Raw genomic sequence first — 23862 nt, forward strand, 5'->3', positions numbered from 1 at the left:
ATTCATACCAGGGGGCAGAAAACACTTGATACTGTCAAATGCTGCATGAGAGTTGTGACTGCCCTAGACAAACCAGGCCTAAAATGAGGAAACTACTGATGCACCCTTGGGGAAAAAAGTGTCAGAGAATGAATGCCGTCCCTGGCTTGCAGCCCTCACTAGTATGGGATGTTTGGGTGAATGTGACAGTGGTTAAGAATCCAGGTCATGAAGGCATATCCGCAGTTTCAAATCTTGGCACTACCACGCTATCGCGTTATCTTGGACCTACGACGAACTCATTCACTCAACTAGTCGGAAGCAGAGCGCGCACTAGTTGGGGGCCGTTGCTTTAGGCTCTGGGCAAAGAGTAAACAGGGCACCTAAGACTCTGCCCTTGCAGCATCAGTTTCCCGGTTTTGGAGGACAGCGTGAGGGGGTTGGTGACCCTTCCTAACAAACACAGGTCTCAAGGCCGCTTGCTTGCGCGCAGCCCAGGAGCTACTTCCGCCGGGAGCCGGCGGCCGGCCAGGGCCTCAGCGCTTCGCTTCCGGCCTCCGCGCCTCGCTTCCGGCAGACCGCTCTTTCCTTCCGTTTCTCTATGGTGCCTGGGAAACCCTCTCTCCGCCGCCGGAAGTGGCTCACTGGCCGCGACAGGTTCGGGGCTGCACGCGGTGAGGACTGGAGCGGGACAGAGGGGCTGGTAGGAGGGGCGGGGCAGGGCGCTACGGGACCGAGGTGCGGACTTCCCGGAGGGCGTCCCCAGGCTGGAGTCCGACCCGAGTTCTCCGTGCTCACTCTTCGGGGTCCCCAGCCGCTCGGCGCCGCGCGCTCAGTCTCTTCAGGTGAAAATGTTGGCAGCAGCAGCTTCGGGCCCCACTATGCAGCTCTAGGTGACGACGACGTTGTTGATGTCTATGGTGGTGGTGATAACAACTCACATTTATTGGGTGCTTACGTGTGCCTGGGTCTCTTTACTGTGTAGCCAAGTCAGGATTTCTCACATTTCGGCCTTTCGCGTCCCACCTTTTTGGGTTTTGCCCAATTTACCTTTAAGACTGTTTGCTAAGGTTTTTAATCGAGTCACTTTTTACTTCGCAAAGGTAAATTGGTTTTAGGAGAAATTTTCGATGGTCTCCCATAAACGGAGACTTGGCAGCATGCAGAAAGTAATGATAAAAATTAATATAATTAACATGAAAACAGACTAATTCTGGCTAGATTGCATTGTCTAAAGCTCTGAGACAGAATCCTTTTGCTAAGAAAGGAATATTGATGTTCACAGATGCTAAAGACAAATTAGGAAAATGAGATGTTCTCCTTGAAGCAATCGGAAGTTTCTAAAAAGAATTGAAAAGGGATTGACCTCCTTAGATGTTCAACATTATTTCAGATCATCCATGTGCCATTTACAGTCCCACTGCTAGGTCATCTTCATCACCTTCCCCAGAGGAATGCCTCCTGTGTCAATGTCCACAACAACCCCTGAGGTAGGGACTGTTATTCTCATTTCCTCTGAGGAAACAGGCCCAGAGAACAGTGAAGTGACTTGTCTCAGGACTCCTAGCCGTTTAAATAGAGTGGAGACTCCAACTCAGGGCTTCTCTGACTCACTACCATCAGCCATTGGCTCCTTCAGTAAATGCTGGTGGCAGATTTTTTGGACTAAGGGAGATGGTGCTGCCCACCTCAAGGGGCTGTGGTGACAACCAGGAGAGGTAGCAGAGGGGGAGGATGCTTTGTGACCCTAGAGCCCCACGAATGTAGGTTCTATTCTTTTAAATTTTAGGGTCAACCAAAGAGTTGATGGCATTGCCAGCTGAGATGGTAGCGAGACACATTGGTGTTACAAGAATGTAGTTAAGAGCACTGATGTGGCGTCAGATGGAACCAACTTTAGCAAACTAGCTGTGTAACCTTGGGCAGCTCATTCGGCTTTCTGAGCCTCGGTGTTCTCATCTATAAAATGGTACTTGTTCTTACCTGAAAAGTTTGCTATAAGGATCAAATGAGTATTTATCCGTAAAGTGCTTAGATCAGGTCCAGCACACGGTGATCAATCGATAGTATTGGGAACAGGTATATATGCTAAGCTTCGGAGTTTAGTCAGTGATGTGGTTATGGCGCCTTTAATTTTTTTTTTTTTTAACGTTTATTTGTTTTTGAGACACAGAGCATGAACGGGGGAGGGTCAGAGAGAGGGAGACACAGAATCTGAAGCAGGCTCCAGGCTCTGAGCTGTCAGCACAGAGCCCGACGCGGGGCTCGAACTCACGGACCGCGAGATCGTGACCTGAGCCGAAGTCAGACGTTCAACCGACTGAGCCACCCAGGCACCCCAGTTATGGCGCCTTTAAAGGAGGTGAAGATGAATTCATTTTGGATAGGCTGAGGACCGATTCCCCTTTTTACACAGGATTAAACTGAAGCTTTGGAGGGTTGAGTGACCCTTTTTTTGAGTTACCAAGGTTGTTAGTGGCCAGCACTACTAGTTAGACTTAAGTATTCTGACTCCAGAAAAATCTCCAATTCCAACTCTGGAAAATTGCAAAAGTTTTCTCCTTTTAACAGGTCTCTATCTCCTCTTGACCTTACCAAACAACCATGTCATCAGAATCAAGCAAGAAACGGAAGCCCAAAGTGATACGAAGTGATGGAGCTCCATCTGAAGGCAAGCGTAACCGTTCTGACACAGAACAGGTGAGATCAGCCAGTGCTGCCATGCTGCTGAGAAATTACAGCTTGTGGCGAATCACCTGGCTGTGGGTTTGCAGCAGCTGAGGGTCACAGTGATGGCTTCCCAGGTGACCTCTGCTTGACCAGGTGCCTGGAATTCCCCTGATTCTACAAAACCTGAGTATTCACATTTGGTTTAGCAGCAGCATTCCAAGAACCAACCAGCCTATATCAGACATGAATAGTGCCTGAACAGACAATGCATTCTAGTATGGTGTGTGTCTCCCAAGTTTCCAGAGTCAGAAGAAGCCAGTATCTGCAGCATACCACCAGAAACTGGAGATGTGGCATTCCTGCTCAGCTACTGAGAAAGTACCAGAACATCTCCGCAGAATGTCTTCTGTGGCCTAAGAGCTCATGCTGTCAGCAGGTTCTTCTTTAATCATTTCCCTGTCTTTAAATCTCTCAAGCTAATTTTTCTTAAAGATTAATTATTTATCTTGAGAGAGGGAGAGCACATGCCCACGTGTGCGAGTGGGGGAGAGGCAGAGAGAGAGGGGTAGGAGAGAAAATCCCAAGCAGGCTTTGCACTGTTAGCTCAGGGCTCAATCCCATGAACAAAGAGATCACGACCTGAGCCGAAATCAAGAGTCGGACGCTTAACTGACTGAGCCACCCGGGTGCTCCTGTCAAGCTAATTTGTGACCTAATTGTTTTGATTGGTTGGTTACTTTTTTTTTTTTAACTGGATTAGAGAAGCATAGGAGCTTGAATTTAGGTAGAAAACGATCTTTTTCTCAGATTTAGGAAATCTAGAGTAAGAAAAAACCTTATCCATTGTGTAGGCATTAATTCTTTTTTATTGAGATGTAATTGACATATAACATTAATTTAAAGTGTATAATCATTTGAAATCTGTGTATGTTGTAAAATGATCACTACAAAAGTCTAGTTAACCGTATGTAGTTACAGTTTTTTTTTTTTCTTGTGGTAACTTTTAAGACCTATTGTCTTAGCAACTTTCAAATATGCAATATAGTATCATTAGCTAACTCTCTTCAAGAGATGTGTTCCATTTACTCCAAAGGCTGGGTGACCAATTACGATATTTTAGTCTCTGCTAAAGCTTGATTTGACCATCTAAACACCCATCAGTAGGAATTTGGTTAAATGCATTCTGGTTCATCCATACAGTGCATTCTCACACAGCCATTTTGATGGATATTTAATTTATTGGGATGAGAAACTGCACTAAATAGCATGGACAGTGTGATTCCATTTTGTTTAAAAATAAAATTTGTGTTTATCCACAGTATTAAAAATAGTTGTTTCAGTTTGGAGGTGAGATTACAGGCAACTTTTCATTTTGTTTTTGATACTGCCCACTATATTCTGAGTCTCTGACACCAAGGATGCATTACTTTATAATTAGAAAAAAAGAGGGATTCTTTTCCATTTTGAGAAGAAGGAAAACATGTGATTTGAGGACCAAATTTTTTTTTCTTAAGATTTTATTTTTAAGTAATCTCCACACCCAACATGGGGGCTCGAACTCACAACTCTGATATCAAGAGTCGCATGCTCTACCAGCTGAGCCAGCCAGGCGCACCTTGAGGACCAGATTTTTTTAGAGACATGATTTGGGGTTTCATTGTTACTGATTTCAGCCAAGTGTCCCTGGTCCCAACAGGGAGACTTTTATTCCCCACCCAAGGCATGTATCCGTGCTTCCACAGGAAGGTAAATACTACAGCGAGGAGGCTGAGGTGGACCTGCGGGACCCTGGCAGAGACTATGAGCTGTACAAGTACACGTGCCAGGAGTTGCAGAGGCTCATGGCTGAGATCCAGGACCTGAAGAGCCGAGGAGGCAAGGATGTGGTAAGGAGTAGCAGTGGTTTGGGGCAGACATGAACATGGTGGGTTTGCACGGATGGACTTGTTTTGCACCCACCAGAGCCCTTCCTGATCTTGGTCTTCCGGCCTAACCATGATCAGGTAGTTGGAGTCTGCGGGCTCCAGAGATGGTGCTTATTAATTTATTGAAACATTTCATCGCTCCCCAATCATCAATTAGAGTAACAAAAGTACAGGATAATTAATTTTTCTCCTAAGTGTAATTTGACAGTTCATCCAATTAATACTTATTACATGTCAGGCATTTTGTAGGAAATGATGATATGTGTAAATTCCTTTGATGTTGTAAGGATGGATAGGTACAGGTATGTTATAGAGACCAAAAATGAAATTGTTAGTATTAAATGAATGAACCAGACTTTGAGGCAAAGAAACTAAACAGTGTAACTGAAAACAAAACCCATGTATTGCCAAGAATCTCACTTATTTGTGCTTATCCTGGCCCAATATTGTTATGATTATTACATCATATTTTACTGTTGCCAAGCTTTATAGCTATAATTCTGGTATGTTCATTTAAGTTATTCTGTAAGGTTATTCATAGAGATCAAATTGTATGGCGGGATGTTGCTATTGTTAGGATCTCTGTAGACAATATGTAGGAACAGATATTAATTGGTTTTATTTTTTAATGTTTATTAAAGTTTATTTATTTTGAGAGAGAGAGTGGGGGAGGGCAAAGAGTGACAGGGAGAGAGAGAATCCCAAGCAGGCTGTACTCTGTCAGCAAAGAGCCCAACATGGGGCGTGAGATCATGATCTGAGCCAAGATCAAGAGTCAGACACTTAACCAACTAAGCCACCCAGGTGCCCTGGGACAGATATTAATTGTGCATTGGCTATACTTGCTCCATTTTCCATCGACAGTTCTCATCATTCTGAGCTCCTTCCAGTATCTGTTTTTGGCCCTGGGTGGGGATGGGTCAGCAGTGAGGGGCTGAAGGAAGCTGAGCCATCACTTGTTGTCAAGGTCTTCACCAGTTTTCTTTGCCTGCAGGCAGTTGAGATAGAAGATCGGAGGATCCAGAGCTGTGTGCATTTCATGACTCTAAAGAAGCTTAATCGATTAGCCCATATCAGGTTGAAGAAAGGAAGAGATCAGACCCATGAGGTAGGAATTGAGAGGTTTAATCCTCCTCCTCCCTCTTCCCCATCCACTTCTTAATCCCCTTTACCTCTTCCCTGAGTTTGCTGCTGCTCTGTTTGACCTGACTTGCCCCACTTACCTCTGACCTTGTCCTCCTTTCAGGCCAAGCAGAAAGTAGATGCCTATCACCTGCAGCTCCAGAACCTGTTGTATGAGGTGATGCACCTGCAGAAAGAGATCACCAAATGTCTGGAGTTTAAGTGAGTTTTGGAGAACAAACTTTGTCAAAATTGCCTACTGGTAACTACTTTCTCCTGCATAGCTCAAGGTTAGCTAGTCTCCTTAAAAAGAAATCAGATGAACTTAGAGACTGCAGGATCTGGGACAAAAGTGAATAGATCACTTTGGGAGAATTGGAAAGCAGTGTTTTCAAGCTGCACAAAGAACCTTAGAAGCTTGTCTGACTTTTTCAAGTTTTGAGCTCTGTACCTGGCCAAAACCAGTTGTCTATCTCCAGCAGCGGCCTTTATGTTACCAGTTTGATTCCTGGGCACCTTGTGTGGGAGCAACTCCCTTCCAGTCAAATCCTTTTAACCTTTTGGCCCACTTTTCCTCTCTAAAGTTCCAGCCATTCATTTTTGCAACTGGATTTTATTCTTTGGAACCTGAACTTCTTGCCACTTAGTTGCTCTCAGGTAAACAAACTATAGTTTGTCAGTGTCCATTTTAAAATGTAATGCCTCTTGGCAAATCCAAGTTGAGAGATGAGAAGGAGGAAAGAGTAGACAGAGGAAGAAAAGAGAACGTATTCTTGTTTGGTCAGACCTATTTGTGTAAACTGAAAAGAGGCAGGTTTTATTGTAATAAACTTGTGATGAGAGGGGCACATCAGTCATTGGGTCTGGTGTATTTCTGATAGTTATGCTAATTTTTTAAAGTTATTTTTAAGGAGAGAGAGCTCACAAGCGAGCAGAGGAGAGGCAGAGAGAGGGAGAGACAGAATCCCAAGCAGGCTGTGTGCTGTCAGTGCAGAGCCCAACATGGAGCTCGAACTCACAAACCATGAGATCATGACCTGAGCTGAGACCAAGAGTTGGACACTTAACCTGCTAAGCCACCCAGGCACCCCAGTAATTATACTGATTATTTGCTTTATACATTCATCATGTAATGATAGTTAAATACTAATAGAGGCAAAATTCACATCAGGTTTTTCTCTGAGTTAATAGTATTGAGTCATTGTCAGTTTTGACTATGTACTATGCATAGATCAGATATTATTGGGGGAACCAGGGGAAGGTAAACTCTCAGTACTGTTTTGAAACTTCTTATGTATCTTAAACTGCTTACAAATAAAAGATACTAAAAACAGAAGAATGGGATGCCCCAAGCTGTTACTGTCACTCAGATGAAAGCTGACAAATTCAGAATACAATAGAACTCTAGTCTCTGGAGAGGCAGGTGACCACCATTGGCCCTGGTCAGATAAGCCTGGGTTCAAATCCCAGCTCTGCCACTCACTAGCTATGTGACTTTAGGCAAGCTGCTCATCTGTAGGAGTCTCCATCTCATTTGAAACATGGAGATAGAAATCCCCATTTGATAGAGATGTCCTGAGAATTAGGTGAGGCTGTCATACAGTGGGTGTTTAATACCTGGTAGCTGCCATTATTACCATCATCTGTCCATGACCTGTGCACTATGTTAATGCAGGAAAGAGTATGGGATTTCTTTAGTATATGTGAATCACTAAACATAACGATTGAAGCCTCTAGATCGTTTTCACACCTGGTTATGCCATCCTGAATCTTCCCCATCCCTTGTTTATGTGATTAATGTTTTAAACTTAAGTGCAGACCCTTAGGTTTTTTTCTGTTAAACGTAATTTATTGGTTTCAACCTGTCAATGTAGGCCTAGACTGTAGTGTTTTTATTGACTTTTTCAGCTCTTAGCTGTCTTACTAAGCTTGGAGATAATCTGTAAATTTGATAAGCATCCCTTCCAAGTCTTTAATTCATGGATAAAAAGGTTGAGCACCATGGATAAGGATCCTGTGGTATGTAATCATCTACTTCTCTTCAAAGTGAGATATTTACTAACGAGCCTTTGCTGAGAAGACTTGATGGATTCCAGGTTCCTGGGTAGTTGTAGACCAGGGCTAAATGGGCATCTATGGAGGGAACTGTGGGCTTGCTTATTCCATGGTTTGGAGTCTTGAGAACAGCAGCTTAACATCTAGTATTTGCCTGCAGGTCGAAGCATGAAGAAATTGATCTGGTCAGTTTAGAGGAGTTTTATAAGGAGGCTCCTCCAGATATTAGCAAGGCTGAAGTCACCATGGGAGACCCTCACCAGCAAACCCTGGCACGTCTGGACTGGGAGCTGGAGCAGCGAAAAAGGTTGTGTTTCTCCCTTCCTGACCTTGTTAACCTGTGCAACACAGACCTTTACCCATGGGGACAACGCTTTGTCATGACCCACAGTCAGACACTGCAGTTCTGTGGAACCAGCAGAATGATTTCTTAAGACCAAATCTCATTTTGTGATTCATTCACATCTGATAATTCAGACTTGACCAACTGCATCATAGGTGGGGTTGGAATTAATTAAGGCTGTTAATAGAAAATTGGAGTAACATTTCTTTAAAATTTTAATACCTGAGACCTAAATATCTTTTGTACTGTTAAGTACAATTTTGTTTTTTGCTTGTTCCTCCTGCCTCTAAGACTACCCCTATGGTACTTTAAAATTGTGCAAACATTATTTTAGAAGGTTATACAATATCTTGTATGTAGACAAATTATAATTTATATAGTTCTTTATTGGGTTAGACTTTTATCATTTTTTGCTATCATAAATTATGCTTTCAGGAACCCCTTTACACATAAAAATTTCCCATACTAATAAAGGTCTTTTACTTATTAAAAAGAACATTTCTACTGTGTAACTTAATCTAGGTATTTTTAAGAATATAGCATTTTTTTTTCATACTGGATTTTTCGTGGCTGCATCCTTTTCATTATGGTGAGTTTCTTCCTCTGTATTTGTACAAGAATTCTAGGGCATTTGGTTGACACAGCTCTGTTTTCCATTGGAGAAGTAGGTGTTTTATTTCCTTTTTTTTTTTTTTTCTTTTCTGTTATAGAATGTATTCTATTCAGTCTATGTTAATGAATTTAGTAAGCACTAAGTTTGACTCTTATGGAATTGGTGCCAGATTTTAGCAGATCGGGCTGGCCCATCACTTCTCTGTCCAGTACACTGCTTGCCTTGGGCATAGGTTAAACCATGAGTGTTGTATTCCTGTGGTCCATAATCCATCCCTACCCTGCCCCATTCAGTCCAGTCTGTGGACCTCATTTGGGTCCTATAGTTGCTAGATCCACATGTTTGTGAAAGTTTGGGGTCTAGACCCTAGAGGCAAGAAATGGAGCAGGAAATGACACAGGGATATCCCCTAGTGGTTAATGGGCAGAGCCTCTGGAGCCAGACAGGCATGGATTCAAAGCCCAGCTTTGTACTTACTCTTAGCTGAGTGACCTTGGGTAAATTCCCTACCTCCTTGAGCCTTTGTTTCCTTCTTTGGGGAAAAGAAGAGTCCCTATCTTCCAGGATTTTTATAAGATTAAATGCAATAATGCTTATAGTTCTCCAAGTGCCTGGCACATAGTAAGTACTAGGTAAACATTAGTTAATCATGACTGCTGTCATTAGGTGGCTTGTGACAGTGAGTAGATGTATCGGGAGATCTCTGAGCAGCTTCAAGTGACAGTGGTCTGTCCTCTCCCCATAGGCTGGCAGAGAAGTACCGAGAGTGCCTGTCCAACAAGGAGAAGATCCTCAAGGAGATTGAGGTGAAGAAGGAATACCTGAGCAGCCTCCAGCCTCGTCTCAATAGCATTATGCAGGTGAGGCTCTCCCCCACATACTCCCCTACCTTGGCCTTTTGCTTTGCCTTCAGCACCCAGCAAGACCTTGCTGACCTGAGGCCTCCAGCAGCCACATCTCCCTTTGGGTTTTGCCAGGTCTGTTACCCTAACAGATGTCAGAGCCCATTGCAAGGATGGTCTTGTCTCTAGTTTCTACCCAACCAGTGCAGTAAGGTTGTGTCCTGGGTGGAAGAGATGCTGCCAGGTGAGCTCAGGAACATGTACACACATTTATGTGAGATGTTTTCTTTTCACCCAGAGCTTCCTTCAGGTAAAATACTTTTGCAAACTCTAGGTTTAATTTACCCCAGAATAGTTTCCATCAGCCTCACAGTTTCCAGGCATGCTTAGATGTGGATGTCTGTTAGACTCCCTGACTGCACCTTGGGGGTAGATGTTTAGCAGAGGTACTCTCTCTGAAAAGAACTTTACTCCTATTTGAAAGCCATCAGGTACCTTAGGAGGATAAGTCCCCACTTTAGATTGTAATGTAAAATGTAATGTCTTTCTTTTTTTTTTTTTTTTAATGTTATTTATTTTTGAGAGAGAGCACAGTGGGAGAGGAGCAGAGAGAGAGGGAGACACAGTATCAAAAGCAGGCTCCAGGCTCTGAGCTGTCAGCACAGAGCCCAATGCGGGGCTCGAACTCACGAGCCATGAGATCATGACCTGAGCCAAAGTTGGATGCTTAAGTGACTGAGCTGCCCAGACGCCCCTGTAATGTCTTTCTATATAGGTGACCTGATTTTTGTTTGCTCTGTGAAGCAGATTGCTCTAAATCCTTATAGTTGTTTTTAACTCTTTTTTTCTTAACTCTTTTTTAAGTAAACTCTGCCCAACGTGGGGCTTGAATTCACAACCCCAAGATTAAGAGTTGCATGCTCTACAACTGAGTCAGTCAGGTGCCCCTGGGAGTTTTTGCTTTATAAACTAAAACACGACTGTTGAAAAAAAAATTTTTTTTTAATGTTTATTTTTTGAGAGAGCACAGGTAGGGAAGGAGCAGAAAGAGAGGGAGACACAGAATCCAAAGCAGGCTCCAGGCTCTGAGCTGTCAGCACAGAGCCCGATGCAGGGCTCGAAGTCATGAACCATGAGATCATGCCCTGAGCCAAAGTCAGACACTTAACCACCTGAGCCACCCCAGCGCCCCTAAAACACAACTGTTTAAAACAACGTACATATATTACATTTAAAAACATAATTTTTACGGGGCGCCTGGGTGGCTCAGTCGGTTAAGCATCCGACTTCGGCTCAGGTCATGATCTCACAGTTTGTGAGTTTGAGTCCTGCATCGGGCTCTGTGCTGACAGCTCAGAGCCCGGAGCCTGCTTCTGATTTTGTGTCTTCCTCTCTCTCTGCCCCTCCCCTGCTCATGCTCTGTCTCTGTCTCTCAAAAATAAATAAATGTAAAAAAAAAAAAATTTTTTTTAAACACAATTTTCACAAAAGAAAAGCATACAGTTCCTAAGTGTATAGCTCAGTGAATATTCTCTAGTGAACACATCTATGTAACCTGCACGCAAATCAAGAAAAAGAACATTACCAATTTTCCAAAAGATATTTTATTCCCCCTCTCAGTTACTGTCTCCTCTCACCCTTCAGTAACTATTATCTTGATACCTAATGTCATAGGTTAGTTTGGCCTATTTTTGAGTTTATACAAACAGAATTGTATATATACTCTTGTGTCTGACTTCTTTTGCTTAACATTATGTTTGTGAGATTCATCTGTACTGTTGTGAGCACCAGGAGTTCATTTATTTTCATTAATACTTAGTATTTGATTGTGGGTACTTCCAGTTTGGGGCTATTATGAATAATAATGTTATAAGCATTCTTTGTCGTTTGGTGTCATATGTACATATTTCTGTTGAATATATACCCAGGAATGACACTGCTGGGTCGTAGAGTATGCTAGGCATATATTTAGCTTGGCAGACACTGAAGCAGTTTTCTAATGTGATTGCACTGATGTACAAAATTCCCCCCAGCACCATGTGAAAGTTCTAACTGCTCCACATCCTCACCAGTGCTTGGTATTGTCAGCCTTCTTGATTTTAGCCATTCTGAAGGGTATTGCCTTTCTCTGGGGAGCAGTGATGTTGAGCACAACCCCTTTTTATACTTCTTTGCTTTTGGATTACCTCATTTGCAAAAGGCTTATTCTAGTCTCCTGTTCATTTTTCTATTGGATTGCTTGGACTTCTTTATATATTCTGGAGATGAGTCTTTTGCATATATTTTTCCCATTTTATGACTTTCTTTTTCACTCTCATAATGGTATCTTTTAATGAGCAGATGTTCCTAAATTTTATATGATCTAATCAGTGTTTTCCTCTGTGGTTAGGATGTCCTGTTTAAAAATCTCTCTCTCTGTCCCAGGGTCATGGAGATATTCTCACATTTTCTTATAGAAGCTCTATTGTTTATCTTTCACACTTAGAACCTAGGATACCTGGAAGGGAACATTGTACATAGTGTGATATAGGGTCAGTTTCATTTTTTTTTCATGTAGGTGTTCAGCTGGGTCATTTATTGAAAAGGCCATGCTTTCCCCACTGTTCTCCAGTGCCACTTTTGTCATAAATCAAATGTCCATGTAGGTTTGTGTGTCCTCTATTTGTCTTTCCATGCACCAGTATCACACTGGCTTATTTACGGTAGCTTTGTCAGAAGCCTTGATGCCCAGGGGCGCCTGGGTGGCTCAGTCAGTTAAGCAACCGACTTTGGCTCAGCTCATGATCTCACAATTTGTGGGTTCAAGTCCCTCATCGGGCTTTGTGCTGACAGCTCAGAGCCTGGAGCCTGCTTTGCATTCTGTGTCTCCCTCTCTTTCTCTGCCCCTCCCCCACTCATGCTCTGTCTCTGTCCTTCAAAAATAAATGTTAAAAGAACTTATTAAGGAAAAAAATAGTTCAAGAGAAGTCTGATGCCCAGTAGTGTGTGCTCTAGCTTAATTTTTCAGGATTGTCTTGGTTGTTCTTGGCCCTTTGCATTTAACATGTAAATTTTAGAATCAGCTAGTCTATTTTCACCTGCTGGGATATAGACTGGGGTTGCATTGAATCTGTAGATCAGTTTGGAGTGAACTGATTTCAGGGCAGTGTTGAGTCTTCCAGGCCATTAACGTGGCCTTTCATTTCTCAAGCCTTTGTGTGGAGGCTTACACACCTTTTACTTACTTATTCTTAGGTAGTTTAAGTCTTCTTGATGCTCTTGGAAATGCTTCTTTTTTTTTTTTTTTTTTTCATTTTCATACTGTGTGTTGCTTGTGTAAATTGATTTTTTTGTATTGACCTCTTATCTACCTATTCTGTTAACTTATCATGTATTTTTAATAGATAAAAAAACTATTATAGTAACTCAGCAGCCACCTCTTCACATGTGGACTGCCTACAAAGGGAAAATAAAAATCCTTCTTTTGTTGCATGCAGGCTTCCCTCCCAGTGCAAGAGTACCTATTCATGCCGTTCGACCAGGCTCACAAGCAGTATGAGACAGCTAGACATCTGCCACCGCCTCTCTATGTCCTCTTTGTCCAGGCCACTGCGTATGGGCAGGCCTGTGGTGAGTATGGGGGCTGGGTGAGGAAGAGGGGCTGTGGGAGCAACAGCCGTGGCCGATTGAGTCATTTGGAAGCCCTGCCTGCTGAGGAAAGCTCCCTGGTCCTGCTCAGAAGTTCCCAGGTGACAGACGCTGCCTCCCCTCTGCACCGCCCAGCATGGCTGCTCTGACCAGCTGGCCTGAGGCTAGACTAACCTGGTGGGCATTTCAGAATGGATGGCTTTGAATCTTCAATGAGCCTGGCTGGTCGGCTAGTGGGTGTAGTGCCCTGGCAGCCTGCCTGCCTGGGCTCCCAGACACTCACCCCATCAAGGCATGCTTGGCAGGTGGATCAGCACTTCTTCTTCCGCTTCAGAGAGAGGACTTGGTGAACATAGGTCCCAGGCAGCTTTCCCAGACTTTCATGATGCCCAAACAGCCTGCATGTCGTTAAAGTGAATTACCAACTGGGAAGACGTGTCTGCTTTAAGCTTATGGGCGACCCTTTACTCCATAGAGTTTTGAAAAGGTTTTGGAGACCTTATATTTTGCCCTACTGCAGCTTTCACCCAGCACCTAAACTTTTCTTCTTCACCCCACCGCATCAAACAGACCTGTACAGCATCAGTGCATGCCTATCCTCCCAGCCATGGGCACCGACACATTACTGTCTCTCTTCTTGTGTCTTCCTGGTCCTCCTGGTCCTCTCCTTCCCTTTTGTTCTCCTTCTTGTTTCCATCATCAGCTCATATGAAATCCTCCCAGCCCCCTAGACAGGGTGAGTAATTTTCTTTTGTGTTTAAACCCAACCTGTTTCCTTTCCCATTTTACTATAGAATTTCAGAATTAAGCTACCCAAAAGAACAGTTTGGCATTTGCCAGTGGTTGATGGGGGCATCTAGCTTGTTTGGGTGAGGTATGTTGGTTCATGCATGGCTGTCAGAGAGCAGTGGCCGATCACCTGGAAGTATTATCTCAGCGGCCTTGCCAGGTAGAAGAAGTTTGTCATTCCTCTTTGGTGCAGTTGGGCAAGCCATTTCAGTCTCCTATGACTGTCTGTGACCCGTATACCGTTTTGGTTTTTTTTTTTAATGTTTGTTTATTTTTGACAGAGCGCCCATGCGCATGAGTTGGGGAGGGACAGAGAGAGAGGGAGACACAGAATCTGAAACAGGCTCCAGGCTCTGAGCTGTCAGCACAGAGCCCAATGCGGGGCTCGAACTCACGGACAGTGAGATCATGACCTGAGCCAAAGTTGGACACTCAACCAACTGAGCCACCCAGGTGTCCCCCTTATACCGTTTTGAATGGAGCAAGAGAGGTGGTGGCCTGTCTGACCTCCCAGTAGACCTACAAAGTTCCACAAAGGCAGGCCAGGTGTCACCTGGGGAAAGTGTCAGTCCTGGTGCATGGAACAGCCCTCTTATCTTCCTGTTTAAGACACCAAGCTCAAGTTGAATAGACCTAGTCTTGAATCCTAGCTTAGCTACTTCCTGGCTAATGTGTCTAACTTCTCCGAGCCTTGATTTTCTCATCTCGTGGCTATAGTAATAGTATGGTTCTCATAGAGTTGTTGTGAAGGTTAAACATTAATTTGAAAAACATAATGTTATAAGTACAATTACAAGTATCAGCTCATTTGGTCTTTGCCACCCAACCAGGCAGTTACCATTTGTCAAGACAGGATATTTCTTTCATAGATGCAGAAAGGGGGGCTCAGAGCAGTGAAATAACTTTCTAGGTGTTTAGGAATTAGTGGGGCAGGGACTCAGATCTGGGACTAAACTGCAGGGTCCAAGCTCCTGTGCACTGTCCTGCCTCCCAGTTAAATGTGACAGTACCAGCCAGCTGCTTGGTGTAGTACAGAATAGAGAGTAAGCAAGCACTGAGATGAGAACCGTTGTTTCTGAGATGTGAACAGTTAGGGTGTCTGGATGAGAACCTTTAAGACACTTGGCAGAGGAGTATCCCGTGGCTTTAGGCGCTAGGGTGGGATTACGCGTTGGTGTAAGCCTGAAAAGGGAAGCATTCACCATAGTGTCAGGTGGTGCTTGTCTAAAATTTGCACTTTGGATTCTTTGTTTTCAGTAAATGATGGAAAAAAGCTTTAAGTTTCCCACCTTGTTCCTCCTCATGTGGAGAAAGGGCTTTTGCCTTTCCACCCCCAGTCAGTTAGGAGTTGTGACAAAGGCAGAAGAAATGCAGCCCCAGAGTTAGCCTGTTGTGTAGCTTAGCTCCTGCCCTCAGCAGCTGTCCTACAAAGTTTTTTCTTGCTCACAGATAAGACGTTGTCTGTGGCGATCGAAGGCAGTGTGGACGAAGCCAAGGCTCTATTTAAGCCTCCTGAAGACTCCCAAGGTAATGTGGTCGGGATCCTTCCCCACATCTTCCATAGCTGGGTCCAGGGGCACCAGGTCAACACCTCAGGACAGTGCTGGTCCTTTGGAAATTATCTGTACTCGTTCTGAGTAGCAGGGAGCTTGACTTTAATGTCTTAATGCTCAAGGGTAGACGGGGTAAAGCATTGGTTGTGGATTTTGGTCCTGCCACTCACTAGCTCACTGATCCTGGGAGAGTTCTTTAACATTTCTTTCTTTTTTTTTTTTAATGTTTATTTATTTTTGAGACAGAGACAGAGCACGAGCAGGGGAGGGGCAGAGAGAGGGAGACACACAATCTGAAGCAGGCTCCAGGCTCTGAGCTATCAGCACAGAGCCCGACATGGGGCCTGAACCCATGAACTGTGAGATCATGACCTGAGCCGAAGTCAGACACTTAACCAACTGAGCCACCCAGGAGCCCCCTCTTTAGCCTTTCTGAGCCTCAGTTTACTTACTTGTCAAAACAGGATAGTAATACCTCATGTAAAATTATTGTGTCGATTAAATGAGGTCATACATGCAAAGTTCTTAGCATCATTCTTGGCACATAGCAACCCCTCAAGTTGTATGAACTGCTACTGCTGTTGCTATTTATATTACTGTTACTACCACCACTACCAACAACGGGGGTGGGGCTTGTGGTCCATAGGATTGCATTAAAAAGCACCTTCAAAAATAGAGGCAGTTGGATTATGAGGCATTCCTCCTTTTTTTCTCGCATCACCATGTTTTCTGTACTGAATTAGCAGCAGCAAATTAGTTTATCGTGTATTCTAAAGAAACCCATTTACAAATGACAGAGTCTCAGCCCCTTTAAGCCCCATGGGTTGAGGCACTTTAGGAGCATTGGGAAGCTCCTTACCTCCAGATGCTTTCTCTCTGTGGTTGCAGATGATGAGAGCGACTCCGATGCTGAAGAGGAGCAGACCACGGTGAGAGCCGTTTGCCCTCCTGAGTGTGTCAAGCAGCTGCACTGGGGCTGCTAGTTGGCAGGTGCCATCTTCCCTAGAAGCAGAAGAAAGAGGTGGGAAAGAAAGAGCTGCTGGGGTCTGGCAGCTGGATAGCTGAAGCAGCAGGTTCCAGCCAGCGGGGCTGAGGCCCTGGCCAGTAGGGAGAAGGAAGGGGCAAATTCCTATGACCAGTGCTCATCTGATTTGATCTTTCCTTTGTCCAGAAACGCCGGCGACCCACACTGGGAGTTCAGTTGGATGACAAGCGCAAGGAGATGCTGAAGAGGCACCCGCTATCTGTCATGCTGGACCTGAAGTGCAAAGGTCTGGCTCCCTTTGTTCTGGAGGATCCATAGCATTTGAGGCTTTTGCTAGCTGCAGGTGCACAAGGTTCAGCAAGGCAAAGTCCTGTTTGACCAAGAAAAGATTCTGGTTTCATATTTCTTTGTTTTTCATCATTGTTTTGCATGGAGTTTGATTTTTTTTTCTCTAAGTCATAAGCATAACAACAGAGATGAAACTAGACACATAAGGGATGCTTGATAAAATTATACCAATTTCTGAATTGACTAAGTCAGATACACAGAACAAGTCACAAGAGTGTGCAGGATTCGAGTACTATGACCAGTGTGCTTAATCTCATACACATAAGTAGAAGTTTGTGTTCTGCAGAGAATGATTTGAAACTGGTTTTGTATGGATAAAGCAATATACACAGTATAAGAGCTAACTGTCACATGTAAGTTTCCCTCTCACCTGAGACTCCAGTCCTCGGTCTTACCTCCAAGGTCTTACCTCTTGGTGACAGATTTCTTACGTATTTTCTAGAACTATTCTATGTATTTAGAAGTTTTTATGCAAGTGTATATTTATCCCCTTCTCCTTTTAGTTTTTACACAAATGGAAACATACTCTACACACTTCACCTTTTTTTAAAAACTTGTTATTTTGAGATAATTTTAGACTCAGAAGAGTTGCCGTAATAATAGACTTCTCATGCTCTTCACTCAACTTCCCATAATGTCAGCGTCTTACTTAAGCATAGTACAGTGATCAAAACCAATGTTAATTTTATTGGTACAATTAACTAAACCACAGAATTTATGCAGATTTCCTTGTTTTTTCCACTAATGTCCTTTGTCCATTTTAGGATCCAGTCCAGGATCTCACATGACATTTAGTTGCCATGCCTCTTAGTCTCCTGCAGCCAGGACAGTCTTCTCCTCCTCAGTCTTCGCTTATCTTTCATGACCTTGACATCTTTGAAGTCCAGGTTTATTTACTATGTGGAAAAACTCAATTTGGCTTTGTGTTTTCTCCTTATCAGACTGAGCTTATGGGTTTGGGGGAAGAATACCACAGACATGGGTTCATCATCCCATCATATCAGAGGTACATGGTGTCACTGGTACTAACCTGGATCCACTTGGTGATCACTTGATTGTTCCCTTTCGATATTTTACTTTTTAGAAACAGCTAAGTCCAGCCCACACTCAAGGGGAGGGAAATGAATCTCCCCCTCTTGGGGAGAGGAGTTGCAAAGAATTTGTAGACATTTTTTATTCAATATAAAATTGCCATTGAGTTTCTGTTTTTACAGTAAAAGCTCTTAAAAGCCTCGCTTTTACAGTTCCATAATACTGTAGACTCTGCTTTCATGTTCAACTTGTACATGGTCTTCTTTTCATCCTCCCCCTCCAGATGACAGTGTGCTTCACCTGACCTTCTACTACCTCATGAACCTCAACATCATGACGGTAAAGGCCAAAGTGACAACCGCCACGGAGCTGATCACCCCCATCAGTGCAGGGTACTGGGCAGGCACTGTGGAGAGTGGGGCATGGGGGTGGGTGTGAGGAGAGCCTCTCTGCGGGCTGCTTTTGGTTCCTCGCGCACACTGGCTCTGAGGAGGTGCACTGCTCCGTTGACTTCTGTTGTCATGTCCACGTCTGGAAGTCCTGGCACCTCACTGGTATTTAGAAAGCACTTGCTGACTTAAGTTGGTCCTCTTACTACACAGCAGATGATAAAATGACTACAATGTATGGAAAATTGAGTAGGCAGGGCAGAGCAGCAGCTTGTTCTGACAAGTGGAAAGGTGTGAATTTAGAAATGGAATTTGGCAGACATGATGAGGTTGACAAATTTAGGCCTTCATTTACTCTTTCCCAAGGTGCTGGGACTTTTGCTTCATAGCCCAGCTCAATCCCAGGTTGTCCTTACCTGGCAGCAGGAAGAGGTTTCGAGGAGGGTGAGTGGAGGCATGGTAATGATGGCCACAGGTTCGGCATCCCCAGGAAGCGCCTGGCTGTGGCAGTCTTGTTCCACAGCTAGGAGTGGGAAGAAAGGAAAAGGGCCAAGAGGGACTGAAATAGCCTCACAGGAGCACTACCCTGGCCTGGTACTCCTGCACACTTGAGTCTTTGGGTTGGCTATACAGAGACCACTGAGGGAGACACACAAGTCTGGTGCCTGGTGGGGTGGGGCTCTTCCCATGGCTGCCTGGTGTCCCTGTGTTCTCTACCCTACACTTACAGTCCATGCCCCCTTCAGGCCGCAGCCTTGGTCCCTGGACTCAAGAGTTACTTGATCATGCTAGGGCACTCTGGATGAAACTGACCCTATTCTCACCTGACCCCAGCAGAGGGAGCCCAGGGCTTGCTTCTTCAGAGTGCCCGGTTACACTGCCTGGCCAGAGCTCTCAGTCTAGCAGCTTGCGGGCCCTGGCCATGGTGGAGTTCCTTGTCACCAGCATTCTGCCTGCTCTCCTCTCAGATGCCAAACCTACTAAGAAGAGGGCTGCCAACTGGCCTCAGTGCATACTTAACTCCAGCTTCTCCCTAAGCTTTGCGCATGCAAGTACTGGAGACAGTACTGCTGAGTGGATACCAGCTGGGCTCAGAGCTCCAGTGTTTCCCGGGTCTGCCACTTATACCTGTGTGTGCACCTTTAGCCAAGTTTGCTGGCTTCTGAGGCTGGTTCCTCACTCTGGTCATGAATTGTAATATACACTTCCAGGGTGTTTATGAAGGATCAGGTCTAGTGCTTAGCATAGGTGAAGCACTTGGTAATGACAGCTGGTAATGTCACACTTGGTAATGTGTTTGTCATCATGAATTTGCTTAACTCTTCACAATAGTTTTACAAGGGGAGGAAACTATGACTATCATTGATAGATAGTCCGTGGCCCCAAAAGAGGGAGGGGATACAAAAGGAAGCACCGCCCTGAAACCAGGATTGTATCTTTATGGGCCTTCAGGTGTTGTCTAGCTCATCCCCCTATTTTTCAGATGGAGAAACTGAGGTCCAGGAGGCATCTGACCAGTTGTGGAAGCTCTGGGCCTAGAGTTCCAAACTGCCAGCTCAGAGGCCTTTGCTTAAGTACAGGCTGCTTTGGCCCCTGGAGATACCAGCCTGGTGTATGATTCTATTTATTCATCTACTATAACACAAGGATACTTTTTTTTCTCCCTGATATAATCACAGTCTCACACTAATTCCTTAATATCATTCAATATCCATTCAGAGTTCAAATTTCACTGATTTTCTCTTAGTGTTTTTTGTTAGTTGTTTTTATAGTTTGGGTTTTGAATCTGGATCTTTATAAGGTCCACATGTTGCAATTGGGTGAAGCTTCTCTCAAGCATCTTTTCATCTGAATGTCCCTGCCATCTGTTTGTCAAAGAGAATGGGTTGTTTGTAGGTTTCCCCAGTCTGGATTTTGATGATTGCATCCTTGCATTAGAATTTAGTGAGTTATGGGGCGCCTGGGTGGTGCAGTCGGTTAAGCGTCCGACTTCAGCCAGGTCACGATCTCGCGGTCCGTGAGTTCGAGCCCCGCGTCAGGCTCTGGGCTGATGGCTCAGAGCCTGGAGCCTGTTTCCGGTTCTGTGTCTCCCTCTCTCTCTGCCCCTTCCCCGTTCATGCTCTGTCTCTCTCTGTCCCCAAGAAATAAATAAACGTTGAAAAAAAAATTAAAAAAAAAAAAGAATTTAGTGAGTTACTACCTTCCTGGGTATTTCATGTTAATTATAGTTAGGTTTAGAGGCTTGGTGAGATTCCACTTTGATTTTTTTGCAGGAGGGATGAGGGAGCAGGATGGTATAAATGTTGAGTGCTTCCATCAGGAGGCACAGGCTGTCTCTATTTTTGTGGAGTTAGCAGCACTGATGACTGTTGCCAGGATCTATTAATTCGTTAGGAAATTGATGTTCTTCATACAAACATTTTAACATTTAACCAGCCATGCTGAATTTTCTTCAAGAAATTATTTTACAGAATGATCTCCATTAGGACATTTTGAGTCACTACTAATCAGTTTTTCATTAAGTCATTAAACTATTTTTAATGATTTTCCACTTTTACTTACCAAATTCTTAATCCCTTTTTAGCTATTATTATTTTACAACAAAGATTTGACTGAGTAGTTTTTTGGTGTTGTGTTTTTATGACTGTATATAATCTCTCCTTTTATGTCCATTATCTTCACCAAATTCAGTTGTCCTGAACCACATATTACCGATGCAAATTTTTCAAGATTTGATTCTTTCATTAGGTTTTGTTAATTAGAAACCGTTATTGTGGAGTTTTAGCTGTTCTGTTTATTTTTGTTGACTCCTGATTCATTCTATTTATTAGTAATAGTCACTAAATAATATTGGCCAAACGACCGACAATTCTTATTTCTAGCCAGTTCTCCATGAAAGGCAGTGAGGTGGGGCAGAGAGACTCTGGGAGAGACAGGAAACCAGGAAGAGTCAAAGCTGCCACCGCCCCACTGCTAAATTCTTAAAGTCATGCCTGGGCTCTGAGCAGTAAGATTAGCCCATTCTGCCTGAGTTGCTCCTGATGCCAGACCTGGAAAGATGAAGGAGAACCCCTGCTGGTTGAGAGAAAGACTGAGCCTTGTCCTTTGTGATCAGATTACTCCATTATCCTCTTCCTCTCCCCTCCCCTCTCCATCCCTTCTCCACTTGTCAGCATTTAATTACAGGCTGTGCCCTAACCATTCCAGATGGGTGGCGGTGATGCTGTCTCTCTGCTTATAGCCCTGGGTCACCTTGTGTCCAGCGCATGTGATAATGTCTTTTCCTTGGAACATAAAGGGGACCTTTTCTGTGAGGGGCATGAGATTTGGTCAAAGTGAGATAGACACACCATTAAAGCTGTTTACTTGCTCTTTGGGGGTAGAAAGGAATCTCTTCTGCTGTTATGAAAATTGTGATTATTTTATCTCCAGTGTCACAGAGCTTTGCTCCCCTGAAGGTAAGGCCTTGGTCACCATATACCTCTCTTAAAGGGGTAGGGTTTTCAAAAAATTTAGTGTGTAGGAGTACTACTGTCTTTGATCAGACAGTGCAAATCCCTACTCTAGCACTTATTAGTAGTGTGATCTTAGACAAGCCATATCTTTTAAAGCCTGAATTTCTTCTCTGTAAAATGGAAATGGTCATACCTCATAGAGTGTGAGATCTGGTGACCTCAAGTATAAAGAGTTATGGTCTATCCTCCCTCCACTGTCCTGGCCCGCAGGAAGCATTCAGTAAATGGTAGCATGATCATTAGTGATAGGTGGCATTACTATCCCCAGATGCCCAAGTCTGCCTCAAGGCAAGGCATTGGCTAGTGTTTTCACTGCGGTCTTATCCCTTTTCCAGTGACTTGCTGTCTCCTGACTCAGTCCTGAGCTGTTTGTATCCAGGGGATCATGGAAAGAAGACTCCGAATCCAGCCAATCAGTATCAGTTTGATAAAGTTGGGTGAGTCAGCAGTGTTTCCTCCTTTCCCAGTCTCTTTGCTTTGGAGTTTCTCTGGCAGCTCAAGCCCAGCATTAAAGACCTGTTAGGGTCAGAGGCCTATCAGGGGGCAAGGGAGACCCTGGAGCTTGAGGGAGTGCTATGTCAAAAGAAGGGAACACAAGGGGCAAATGAAGGTCATGGAATAGTGAGGAAGGGTGGAAGGATCAAACTTGGAGGACATGATAAGAACACATGAGAGGATAACATTGTTTAACATTCAATTCTCTGAGGATTAAAAACCTGAAAAATATTTTATAAATTGGTGGACTGGTGAAGAAATCAAAGGCATTGACTTTATATTGAGACTTGAGACTTGCTTATGAGCTGGGGGGAAGAGAAAAGGGAACATGGGAGAGGTGAAATTCACAGTAGGAAGGTGATGAAGTTTAGAGACTTTGCTGGCAGCCGGGCTGTGAGTGTGGCCTAGCCTGTGAGACCATCCATTTCAGGGGCATGGGAGAAAGGCTGTATCCTGGGACCACTGCAGAAAGGACTTATAAAATCATTTATGCTGTGTTCTTTTCTGCAGCATCCTGACTTTGAGAGACTACGTACTTGACCTAGGTCACCCCTATTTGTGGGTACAGAAGCTAGGTGGCCTCCACTTCCCCAAAGAGCAGCCCCAGGTGTGTACACTGTGGATCCAGTCTCCTTGGCTAAGGATCTCTACTTCCTCACCCCCCAGACAGACTCCAGAAAGGCTTTGGATGGCCTTTGAGGGCTTTGAAGTATCAGAATGCTTTTCCTTGGGGCTATGGTCTGTCCTCCCTCCACTCAGGATACTAAAAATGTCTGAGGCCCACAAATGTGTAGGTACCTTTGGTTCTCCCTGAGCCTGGTAGCCCTCGAGATGAAAGTAACTTGAGTCCTTGCTCTGGGTGCTACATGACTCCAGGCTCCACCGCCCCTTAGTCTGGTGTACAAAGGTGCCAAAAATGAGGCATCACCAGAACCCCAAGGGATCTGGCATCTGGCACCTTAGCAGAAGCCTTCCTTTCTCAGGAGCTGGCCAGGCCTCTTGAGATTCCAGCATCCTGTATTCCTACTGGAACTCAGCATCTGGCCTGTCACAGCAGGTGAACCCTGCCATTCCCATAAGGTGCCCACCTCAGGGTGTGTGTGGTCCTGGCTGCCATTGGCAAGGAGGGCCTAGGAGAGGCAATGCCTGGAGACAACAAGGACAGGGGGCACTCAGGGTGCTTCTTGCTGTCGTCTACAGCACACGGTGATTGCTGACCACTCGCTGAGCGCCAGCCACATGGAGACCACCATGAAACTGCTGAAGACCAGGGTTCAATCCCGCCTGGCTCTCCACAAACAGTTTGCATCCCTGGGTAAGCTGATGTGTGGCTGTGGCTTAAGGCCTATTTGGACAACACAGGGACAAAGATGACTTAGTCCTTCACTCAGGTTTCTTTTTTTTTTTTTTTTTTTTTTTAATTTTTTTTTTTTCAACGTTTATTTATTTTTGGGACAGAGAGAGACAGAGCATGAACGGGGGAGGGGCAGAGAGAGAGGGAGACACGGAATCGGAAACAGGCTCCAGGCTCCGAGCCATCAGCCCAGAGCCTGACGCGGGGCTCGAACTCCCGGACCGCG

At 44.4% G+C, this 23862-nt stretch overlaps 1 protein-coding gene across 5 annotated transcripts in view; it reads left to right on the top strand.

The window, feature by feature from the left end:
- Positions 1 to 542: 542 nt before the first annotated feature.
- THOC5 (THO complex subunit 5) overlaps positions 543 to 23862 on the top strand; it is a 31360-nt gene continuing 8040 nt past the window's right edge. The window contains exons 1-16 of one of the 5 annotated variants that reach the window (XM_040464002.1): positions 543 to 653; positions 2551 to 2679; positions 4392 to 4535; positions 5569 to 5682; positions 5821 to 5918; positions 7912 to 8058; positions 9453 to 9567; positions 13026 to 13158; positions 13880 to 13912; positions 15415 to 15492; positions 16407 to 16447; positions 16690 to 16789; positions 18167 to 18275; positions 22123 to 22224; positions 22793 to 22889; positions 23483 to 23597. In XM_040464002.1, coding sequence (XP_040319936.1) covers positions 2584 to 2679; positions 4392 to 4535; positions 5569 to 5682; positions 5821 to 5918; positions 7912 to 8058; positions 9453 to 9567; positions 13026 to 13158; positions 13880 to 13912; positions 15415 to 15492; positions 16407 to 16447; positions 16690 to 16789; positions 18167 to 18275; positions 22123 to 22224; positions 22793 to 22889; positions 23483 to 23597 — 1522 coding nt within the window. In that variant the 5' untranslated portion in view covers positions 543 to 653; positions 2551 to 2583. The other 4 variants (XM_040464003.1, XM_040464001.1, XM_040464005.1 and 1 more) reach the window with 4 other exon arrangements.

Source organism: Herpailurus yagouaroundi, unplaced genomic scaffold (genome assembly GCF_014898765.1).
Source record: "Herpailurus yagouaroundi ecotype Mexico unplaced genomic scaffold, PumYag 428, whole genome shotgun sequence".
Lineage (NCBI taxonomy): Eukaryota > Metazoa > Chordata > Mammalia > Carnivora > Felidae > Herpailurus > Herpailurus yagouaroundi.